At 42.2% G+C, this 11,614-nt stretch overlaps 1 protein-coding gene across 1 annotated transcript in view; it reads left to right on the top strand.

Moving 5' to 3' along the window:
• Positions 1-525: 525 nt before the first annotated feature.
• Positions 526-11,614, top strand: part of lhfpl7 (LHFPL tetraspan subfamily member 7) — a gene marked incomplete at both ends in the record, with an annotated part of 88,895 nt that continues 77,806 nt past the window's right edge. The window contains one exon of the mRNA XM_080834057.1: positions 526-840. Coding sequence (XP_080690183.1) covers positions 526-840 — 315 coding nt within the window. The remainder of the gene's footprint in view (positions 841-11,614) is intronic.

Here is an 11,614-nt window from a genome sequence, read left to right as displayed (position 1 = left end):
CACTCTTCCTACAGGCAACCACACTTACGCTCAAGCTCTCAACTGAAGCTACAACTCAGCTGCCGCCCGGGACAAGTGGACCGTAACAATTGAACGTCATTTGACCAGTCCTCTTTTACCTTTCATATGCCAGGAAAGAGCTCGAGACAGAGATGTTTTCATAGGCTATAGGACTACTTAGCCGCAGGATGACAGTTGCGCGTGCTCCGTGAACGGTATTTATGTTTTGGGTGTGACAAACGTTTCTGTCTGCACCTGTTAATGACTATACAATATCGGATATTACATCTGATGGAGAATGTTTTACAGAAAAATCTTTTTCCTGGCAACATGGGACTAAACATTCTTTAGAAGTTGAATTTGTGAACTGATGTAGTTTTATTGAACCCATGCGCTGGGCGTTCATCAACCCTTTTGATGTATTTGTCGAAAGAAGGGCAACATTTGTCACAAATCAAGTGATGGTTCTCTGATATAACACTAGTGGAGAGCTTCTTTTTAACTACCTGGGCGAGTGAACTCCAAATGCATTCGTTGCTGGATAGAAAGAAGAAAGAAGCCGGGATTGGGTTTGATCTGTCTCCGAGCCCGTTTCCCCAAGCCGCGAGGATGTTCAGCTGCGTTGGTTGCTTTTGGGTTCTCCTGTCGTCCGCCCTTGTTGCCGTGTGTAGTTTCAGTTTTATTTCACCTGCATGGATTGTGAAGGAGCACTTGAAAAACAAGGATTCCGTGAGCTTCGGACTACTTTGGCATTGCTCCGAGTCTATGGACCATATGTATAGATGTTACACTTTCGGGGGCCTTGGAAGATTTGATGAAATTCCGTCCAGTTCTTGGCAGGTAAAACGATGTAGGATGGATATGATGTTATGTGGGGGAAGTCTTTTTGTTTTGTTTTGACCTGTCACTTTAAAACAAACCTTTTTTAGGCTACCTTCGTTCTACTTTTCCAAGTGTTATAATCAAAATACTTTATTGTTCTTTGTTTCAAAGACACTGTGTCTTGTGATATGGCTATAGCCCTAATATGGCATCATACTGTGCAAAATGAGTCCCTATGCTCATAATCTGCAGCTGAATTATTTAAAGGATAAAAAAGAGGATGCAGTGTCATGATGGGGCAAGTGCACTTATGTAAATCATTGTGTGGCAGGTGCCTCTGAAGATGTTTATGTAAATCAGTTTTTGAGATTAATCTACACAGCTCCAGCTGGGGGGTTGTAAATCTCCGAGCCCAAGGACTGTTTTTGTCATGTCATGGCATATCATAACTTCCCCACTAAAATGTATTTTGTGGTGCACTGCTATGAAAATGACCAATGTTCCATACGTGCCACCTGTGCAGAGCATTTTTATAACCACATTTACAAGCGTTCTGACTGACATATTTGAATGTATCTGCCAGACAGCATTAGCAGAGGACGTCATAGTGTTTTTTAAGCATTACCTTGCCCTTTGTGCTTTTTTTAAGCAGGTATACACTGCTGGTAGACAGGTATGTGTCATGGGCTTATATGTCCCTGCCAGCAGGGGTGAGGCAGGTACTTGTCCACTTCAAAGTCGTTTAAAGACATGGGCATCCCAAATATTTGAACTTGTCATACATTTGTGAAAGATGTGAAACAGTTTGACCACAATATCAGAAATGTTTGTTGCCCTGGGTGTGCAAGTCTTGCACATCTGGAAGTTTCTGAAGTTTGCCAGAAGTTCAATTACTTATCAACTACTTTTGAATTGTCGGCTTATCTGTCCAGCTGGTTACATTTAATATGGTCCGATAGTCATCAGGTGATCATATTCATATCATTTAACTTGATCCTCAGCAATTAAGTCATTCTCTGCAAATAAGATGGCCTTGCACATAAACTGTTGTGCTTATAGTAAAGAAATACTATTAATCATATTACCTACTTCTCTATCAGTGTCAACTGTAAGCATTATAACTATGAAGATAAAATTGTATTATGATTGGGTTTGTAAATCTAAAAGTTTTAATTATGATTTAAGTTACAAGGTCCTGTTCCATAAAAGAATAAGTTCACCATATCTTGGACAATATTCTTACTCCAAATCAGAGACTTGATGTGCACTTCATAGAGAATGGAAAATATAAGGCCAGCCCTTTCATTTGACAGCATAGATCAACATATTAAAAAGGCTTCCTCTAAGCCGGAACTCCACAGACAGACAGATTTTCTTCAGAATTCAGTCAAGAAGCTTTGTTGTTCCAGATTCCTACAGAGCTGTCCAGTACTTAAATAGGCTCTTTTCATTTCAGATTACAGAGCACAGAGAACAGGCCGGTTAGACCCCCCTTTGTGTCAGAAAAAGCACTCACTTGCCTCCGCAATACCAGCAACCTCTGGAGTTATGATTTATGCATGAAGACAAAACATTTGCATTTGAAAGGAGATATTAATAAGTTACCATTTTTTTGATTGTGGGATTGTGGATGAGGCAGAAGAAGATGCAGCTTTTTTCTCAAGGAGTTCTGAATCAGAAAAAAAAAAACAGTTTTTGGCTTGAATGTTATGTGGATGCAGTTGGTGGACACTTCATTTGGTTGCATTCACCGGAGCATTCTGGCATTAGCGTTGCCTTCTTCTTCTTCTACTCTGTCTTCTTATGCAGGTTCTTTTTGTATATGTATTTTGTCAGTTTATCTGGGCTAGCAGGTTTGGCATTGGTGTGAGCTGCAGCGACTTGCCCTCAGTGTTTGTTTTGCTTTGCATACATTTTCTCAGGCTGTCTCAACTGCTTTGCCAAACAATCAGCAGCACCATGTCATTTTCAGAGTGATTCCTTTTTGTCCCTCAATGAAATGTGCTGACGGGCAGTATTTGATACTCTCTATATTGTATGTGGGTGCATCTATGAGCAGCATGGTGAAGCACCATGGAAAAAAGCAGCACATATCCCCATGGCCATTAATAAAGGTGAGGAGAAGCCCATTAAAGTTTCATCACGTGCACGTCTTGGGGTCCTGCCACGACTCATTGGTGTGCAGATTATTCTTCTGTGTTCTCTGCCTCCTTTTCAGCCTTCCCTCAACCTCTCACCACTCCTGCCACTTTCCTGGCTATGTGTGGGTGGCCCTGGAGCACGTCTCCCAGCTTCCATCGTGTCTAAGCAGACTCTTTTTACCGTCTGTCAATGAAGGCCCAGGACCTTTGAGTGGGTGGAATAGTCAAACTTACTTCCCAGGGCCCCAGTGAATAAAGTGCCCCCGAACTAAACACATGTCTCATTGATGAAGATGGAACAGGGCCGTTAGAGCAGAGATATGTGTGCGGGGGGGAGCCAGAGTTTTAACACCTGTTGGCCAAACACGGTTGCCTGCACCTTCTCACCCACTGCAATTCTTGTCTCTTTAAAAAGGAATTGGTTGGTGGAAAGCACAGTTGGGGGCCAGCATTCCCTTGGTTATAAATCGGAGCACTCCTGTAGTGGGGAGTGTGGCTGAAATGAGGGGCAGTGATTGAGCTCTGGGGCGCTTTGAGAGTGGTCTACCCATACAGAATACTTTGAATGATACTGTACTTTGGGTCTGCCTCTGCTTTTTCCCCCTTTCTCCATGTTTTTGAAACCCTCATTTTCCCTGTCACTCAGCAGAGCTGCCAACCCTACAGGTAGCAACCCCAGCCTGTGATACTGGCTCCCTGAGCATCCCTCTCTGAGGCTTTCGAAGCATCCGCACTGACGGATGACTTTGATGACAAAGAAACAGGACAATAAAATCCAGGAAAAACAATACAAGCTGTGTGTTTCCATGGCATCCTCTTACATCCAGGATGTGGGAAAGTTGCTCCTGATTTAGTCAGTATTGTGTTATTACTTACTGACTAATTTCACTTCTGCGCCCCATAATGGCTTCCATCAGTGCCCCCTTCCCCTGAGACTGTCTTTAATGAGGATTGCCATTATGTCCCATGATTTCTGTCACTGCATGTTGTAGATGACAGTAATCCAGGACTGTGTGAACTCTGTCCTCCATAATCTGAATCTGTTGCTTTTTTGGCTGTTGTTTGAACTCCCGGACCCCAGTGCAGATGGCCCACCCCGCTGTTTGTTGTTGCGAGGAGGAGAAGGATGAAGAGTTCTGTTGTGATTGCCAGACTGAATCTCTCACAAATGTTGCTCATGTTGTTATTGTGGAGATGACTGATATTGGCTCTCCTGCTGCAAACCCTTAGACCGTGAATTGGTCCTGACCAGGAGCATGCTGGGTAATACTCCAGTGCTCTTAATACTTCTAGCTGGTGATTTGTGTTTGGGAGATGGGAGTGAGTGAAAACAATGTGGCTTTCAAATCACGCACCAGTGTATTCATTCGACTCCATTATTTTCTTTTTAGTATACATGTAATGGCAGACAGAAAGTTTGTCATTGTCTCCCTTCTCACTTTTTAAGCAAGCGGCCTCATTTAAATGAATTAAAAACGACATAGCAGATTACTTTCCCCAGACCTTTGCTCACACATCAGGTAAATTGGGGTCCTGCCACGACGCATTGGTGTGCATATTCTTCTTCTTCCCACAGGTACATTTTCTCTCAAAGTATTTCAGGCTCAACTGCATAAATAATCAAAAATTCCTTGAGAGAAAGGGGTTATATCTGGCGTGTGCTCTGGAAGCATTTATTGGTTTGTGACAGTCCACCAGTTCAGTCTATTTTCATCTCTTTTTCTTCCCTGGTTTCGCTGCCGTATATCATATCACAAGGAGGCAGTCATTTCCTCCTTCTGAACCTGTTACGGCGCTAGTGCCTGCAAAACCGAACTGCGAGCAGTGGGTTTTTATCACGCTCGTCACACAGATGCCTAATAAAATGATGGATGCGGCCCAGTCTCCTTCTCTCCGCAAACCAAAAATAAGGGAGCAGAACGGCATGGAGGAGCCGCACTGGAGCAGTGTGAGAGAAAGAAAGAGAGAGTGAAAGAGAGAAAGAGAGAGAGAGAGGAGAGAGAGAGAGAGAGAGAGAGAGAGAGAGAGAGAGAGAGACCTAGACCCAGCATCCCAGAAGAGCCCACATATAAAAATGGCATAGGGAGTCAATGGATTCCCTGTCAGACTGAGAGATATACTATGTCTTGGTGTGTGCATTTCCACATGGGGGATGTATGGAGAATAGGTACTGAGATCGAAGCCATTCTTGGCAGCAGTCATAGAGAGTCAAGGGTCTTTTCTCTCAATAGATTAACAGCATCTCCGCCTGACATCTTTCACCTCAGGGCATGTCGCCTTGCTTCTCTATGTTCACTCACGTATGGTGCCCTGAATAGACTTTGGCTCTCAGCATGGCTAATGGAATAGTCCCACTTACGGTCTGAGTTGGTGATGTTTCAGTTAGACAAGGATAATGCTACAAGACTGTGTCACATTAGTCTTTTTGATGCCTTGAGATGTCTCCGAAAATAATTTGGTGGAAAGAAAATACATTTAAAATGCATTGAGATAAAAGGATGCACGCTTACACCCTGATGTACAGAGCTTCGGTATAAAGTAGTGATGTGGCAAAAGGATGGGAGGTTTAGTGAAAGGGTGACGGATGTGGAGATACAGGCTGGCACTGAATTTTCCTATCAGGGCCAGGTTTCCATTTATATTTGATGATGTTTTAATCTGGTTGTGGCTCCACACATATTCAGTACACACTAAATATAGAAAACGCCTGTAGATCTCCTGGGAATGGTGTTGTGTGGATTCTGATGGATTGGACTCACGATCATCATCTGTTCAGCACAGGCCCTGGAGAAGGTTTTACCCCACAACGTCCTTACACACTGTAAGGATGGTTGTGTGTTACTATATGATCTGTGAAAATGAACAGATTCAGAACACACAGTCCTTTCACTTGGGAATAAATCGACAATCAAGAAATCAAAGGTCTCAAGACCATAGTTTGATACCAGTGTCACTGCATTACTGCATCAGATCACTTCACTGGTTCAACATTAACTTCCAAAACCCTTATCACTCTCATATCACATGACCTTATATACAGCTCCAATGTCCGTCCCAAGACTGTGAGTTAGATTGAGTATTTTAGACTGGCAACAGGAACCAAGAGAAAGAGAATGGGGTTGAATGAAGATGAAGAAAATGTGTATTTGGTGTGCAGCATGTCTGTAAGGGGTTTGCGGTAAAGCACCCTGTATCTCAACATGCCTCAACTCACTATTAAAAAACAAGTAGTTTAGACTACATTAGCTTTGCTTGTCCTCTGAGCACAGTGTCGTTACAACCCTCAGGAACAGTGTTGTCAGTGATTACTTAGTCATTTCATGTCATGGCACACTTGCTTGAAATCCATTTTGTTTCACAAGCCTGGCAGTGATGCAAAACCAGCATTAATGAAATTATACTCTAGAAATGTGTCAGTGAAGACTATGCTGGCAGCCTAAACGTTTTTCCTTCTGGGACATCTGTTGGTGCCTAAATGGTTTGTTGTCCCCTGGAAATACATTGCCAGTGGATAACGAGGTTATTTCGGTGCTTTACCAGGAGACAGTTGAAGGCAGGGAAGATCATTACCCTGGATGACGGGCCAGGTAGCTTCAGCAGGAGACCGAGAAGAGCAGTCTAAATAAACCGATAAATGTCGTCAGGATGTTTTGACAGCGTGCCTTGGGGGGAAATCAGGTCAAGAGATGTTTGTGCCAATTTCGGCTGTCACATTAACCCTAAGCAGCCTGATGTAGCAGTGCACATGGTATCTGAGGCGAGAGCTTCAGTATGAAGGAGTGATGTGGGAAAAGGATGGGAGGTATTTGTGAAGTGTTGATAGATGTGAAGATACAGGCTGACACTGACTTTTCCTATCAGGGCCAGGTTTTCATTTATATTTGATGATGTTTTAATCCGGTTGTGGCTCCATCGGTTGCACACACTGAATATGAAAACGCCTGTGGATCTCCTGGGAATGGTGTTGTGTGGATTCTGATGGATTGGACTGGCCACCATCATCTGTTCAGCAAAAAGTGGTAGTGTTACGACATATCAGATGGACAAAACGATGTTGGCACAGTCACAGAGTTTGTGGTTTTACTGACACAAGTAGTGTATTTTTCACATTCGGAATGAGTAGTGAACTATTGGGAACTATTGCATGTTGACATAAAAATGCGAAGCACAGCTCTGTGGTTTCTTTAGATCTGTGTCTAGGCTACATTACAGTTTTTTACGATCGGATACACACAATTTTGACTGCTTTGTTTTGCTTTTCAATCGCCTCACACAATAAGCACAACCACACACCCAATGAGCAAAAACATCAGATCCATTGCAAAATGAAACACTCTTGTAAAATCTATACACTCATTTAACAAAACCATAATTGGTTACCATATGAAACAAACACATTGCATATACTGAATTCTGTTTGTACCACTTACACACTTCTGTTATAAACCTAAAACACTTTTAGCAATACTACTTCTCAGTGATTAGAGTAGTGTAAGTGAAGTACACAGAGAAAGTGAAAATACACAATACTGTAAAAACACTACCCAAGACCGATGCTGATGAAAATATTATTTACTGTATGTAATTCTCTCCATATACCCAAATCAGTCAACATGTCAACATGGAGAATCACAACAAAACATGTCCCAGTTTTCATGCTACTTCAGTAGTGTGCATAACACTGTAAGCTCAGCAAATATCAGACAAAGGTGAAAAGATGTTTCCAGTACAGGTTACAATTCCATTTACAGTAAAATTTACAGATTTGTCAGTGTCGCCAGTGTTGACTGAGAGACCTGATGGATATTACTGTATTGAAAATGGCATGGTCACTGATAATGTTTGCTTGAATTTCTCTGTGCCTGATAGCATTACGTATTTGCCAAAAGCATGTTTATGATCTCTATATCTTGTTCTTGCGTGAATATGGGCCTGTCCTCCTTTCAAGTTGACTGTATTTGATACATTTGGTCTTCTTCTTCTTTGAGCACATTTTCCTCCTGCTACAGGTCTTCCTCTTCCTCTACTTCAACCTTGACCTCAGCCTCATGGCATGGCCTCGGCCTCTTCCTCCTTCTCCTCCTCTGTGGATTCCCCCTCTCACCCACACTCTTCTTCTTTTGACTCCTTCCATTTTGGTTGAAGACAGATTACAGTTACTCATCTGCTGCATTTCTATAGTGCTTACTGTAAACCTGTTTGTTGTGTCTACAATCAAGCAATCATGTGTTTGGGAACTTGATGGCTGTGTTTATTTGACCGGCTCATAGGTGTGGTAACTTGACAGAGTGTTTTGGAATTGCAAGGAAGTGACCTCTTGATATACGTCTGTGTCTAAAGCATAAAAGTGTGTTTAGTGCTTTGCAAATCACTTGTGTGTATGGTTTCGCAAAAAGTGTGATGTTTAAATGTGCTTATAGTTGTGCAGATCTGAGCCGTTGTTTTGCTCCTTGAGTGAAGGTTTTGATAATTGTGTTACACTTTTGATTTTAGTGTGTATCCGATTGTAAAAAACTGTAAGCTTCAAACAGCTTCCCTTTGATATCAGTGAAAGTCTATCAACAATATCTGTGAGTGTGTCTGAAGCGCTCCTTGGAGATTGTACCACCATTACTGTTTTATCACAGCCTGTCTGCAGAGGTCCTCAAAGGTTCATTTGGGATGTGACCGATTTTGTGTCCACACTCCAGAAGGCAATCCAATCTGAAACCAATTTGGCACACACAATGGAGAGAAACCAGAGCATTTGTCACTGGGCTAAAGTCATTGGCTCTGGTATTTTAGATTTGTCCTGCTTGACTTAAGATGGCTAAAGTGTTTCAGGGCAGTGGTTCAGGGTGGCAGCTCAGACTAAAGCAGGTATGTAACAGCTGCCCACACTGTGAGTGACTGTGTGTGTGTGTACGTGTGTCAGGTTTGTGTGCGTGCGTGTGTGTGTGTGTGCGTGTGTGTGTGTGCGTCTGTGTGCATGTGTGTGCCGGTATGCATGTGTGCGTGTGTGTGTGTGTGTGTGTGTGTGTGTGTGTGTGTGTGTGTGTGTGTGTGTGTGTGTGTGTGTTTGTGTGTGTGTTGGTGTGTGCGCGCATGTGTGTGCGTGTTTGTGTGTACATGTGTGTGTGTGAATGTGTGTGTGTGTGTGTGTATGATTGATAGGCCAGACCAGGTTTGAAGCAGTCGTCAGGGGGTTAAGCACAGCTGTGAGAAGCTGCCTACAGAGGTGATGCCTACATCCAGCATGACCCACATGCACAATTAGAAAGGGGATATGACCAGGGAGGACTAATTCCTCTAATTCCCATAAATACACAAGCTTAACAGTATCTGAAGTGCAGACTGAGTCTTTTCCCCCCTAATTGATTGAAGGGTAAATTAGAGGCTCCGCAAATTCATGATCACAGACAAATGAATACCGTCAATCTCTTTTGTCTCTCTCTCTCCGAGTAAATGATGTATGATAACAAGATAAACAATAAGATATATGTCGACTGTGGAGGTCATCAAGAAAGATCAAACAAGCTGATGCCAAAATGATAGCAGGGAAAGTACTACAGTGCCGTACAGTGGGGGTGACAAAGAGAGTGTAAGATGGATACGGAACGACAGGGAGAGGCTGATCGAGCGAGAAAACGAGAGTCTGCGATTGCCGCGCGGTGAGATCTTCCTCTCCGTGGAGTGTTGAGTCAGCATTTCCTGTGTGCTTCATGTCCATCCCTTAACTGCCTTGTCACTTTCACTGCCTCCATTGTAGACCTAGAGGGTAGTTTATGTATTGATTTAACTGAGAGTCCAGCACCATTGCTCCGTGTAAATGATTGTTCACTTTGCCTGATGCATGGAGCCCAGGCGTGGCCATAAACTGGATGCCATCAGGAGTCTCCTCACAGAGACCATTTATAATGAAGGAACCAGGTGCAGGAAAGAAAAGCGCTGTCTGTTAGAATGCTAAAATTTTAGAAATAACCTTTTAACATTAGGAACTATATGTGTCTCTTCACAAAGGGAAGGTGTCATTGTGAAATGTACGGTCCACTACCCTCCATCAAGATATTTCGGTGATCTGCTTTCTTTTGGTTGAGGTAAAAGTCAAAAGTGGGATAGCTGAAATCGTTTTTGAGAGAAAAGAGGGAGAGTAAGCCTGCTTTATTTATTGTTCTTCAGTGAGCTTCCTCAGTTTGAACGTTCTCAGGAGCTTTTGACAAGTTCACGAGAGGAGAGATCCAGTGTTTGGCCTTCAGGCTAAAAATGCTGACCGCTGAGATTTGCTCTTAAAAATTAAGCTTCTTCAGCTGAAGTCTGCCTATCTTAGCTGAACATTCACAGAGTAGCTACATAAACTATTTAAAACAACATCATCATCTTTTTTTGGGTAAAAGTTAGAATAGTTTTTTAGCCAGTCTCATTACATATGAAAATGTATTTTTCACTCAGTTCTATGTTTGGACATCAGGTTGAACATTTGTTATACAACAATGAGCATTTTCTTATTTTTACTTGTCAGGTTACCGTTACCACATACTGTATATGAAATATATCTAGTTCTTAAGGGTTCTGTGTAGTCAATCTTTTATTAATAAGGTAATTATGTCATAATTACAGAAACTGTCAGTCATTTCATGCTTTTCTGTAAAAATTGTTCCCTTTTTTTGTAGGTCTAAAAGATGAAAGAAGGCCAATTCTGTTTAGTTTTTTATTAAATAGCAACACACAGTGGGCTAAAATTTCATTGGAGAATTCTTCCTTAGAGTCAGGAAATGATTGGTTCGATCAGTCTGATGCAAGTGTTACTCTGAACTCGTAATTATTTTCAGTTTCACTTTTAAGGCGGAAGAGCATCATTACAGCCATGCAGGTTAGCTCACTGAAGTAGAAAAGCATGATACATGCAAGATACCGTCATCAATATTTGAACAAAGAGACCATTTCAAAGGCATGCATCACTTTTAAGGTGTAGTTTTTTTGTTGACAAGAAATACAAATGCTCCCAGACCCATCATCCTGATGTAATTCTAAAGGAACATTGAATGGACAGTGCCTTCTGATGTTGTATGTTCTGCGCAACTTGATTCCTAGTTTCAAGTTTTTTTAATGAATCTGTCGCCATATCTCAGAAATTCGAACGGGGCAAGTACTGCAGAAACTATGAATGCACAGGAATGAGTAATGTTAGAATGACATCATTATTGTAAATTCACAAGCACTACAAGTTTTACAATGAAAATGCAGATGACGCCTTAAGCAGTTTAACCGTTAGCTAAATGCTTTTGTTAACTTAATAAAATAGTAATAGGTATATTGTGCTTGATGTGGTATTTATTGTGAAAGCGTACATTAATAGGCTACATTTATTTTGTCCCAGAGTAACAGCTGGAAGAAATGCAGGTCAGCTGTCCATATTCCAGCAGCTTAAGTGACCTATTTATTTGCAGTAGAAATGTGGAGAGCCGGTATGCGCTAGGCAGATTTCCCCCCGTGGAAGATGCCTCAAGTTGCTGAGCAGAGCACTGAGCTGTGGCCGTTTAAGGTTGTTTATTTGGGGTGGAGGGTGGCGGGGTGGTTCAGAGGCACTCTGGTGCCAATTTAAGTGGATTAGATTGGCTCCCTCTTGAAATTGCTGATCGCCTTGGCTGATTGAGCTTCTGTTTGGGCTTTGG

The sequence above is a fragment of the Sprattus sprattus genome (assembly GCF_963457725.1).
Source record: "Sprattus sprattus genome assembly, chromosome: 1".
Classification (NCBI taxonomy): Eukaryota; Metazoa; Chordata; class Actinopteri; order Clupeiformes; family Clupeidae; genus Sprattus; species Sprattus sprattus.
This window is presented reverse-complemented; position numbering and strand designations above follow the sequence as displayed.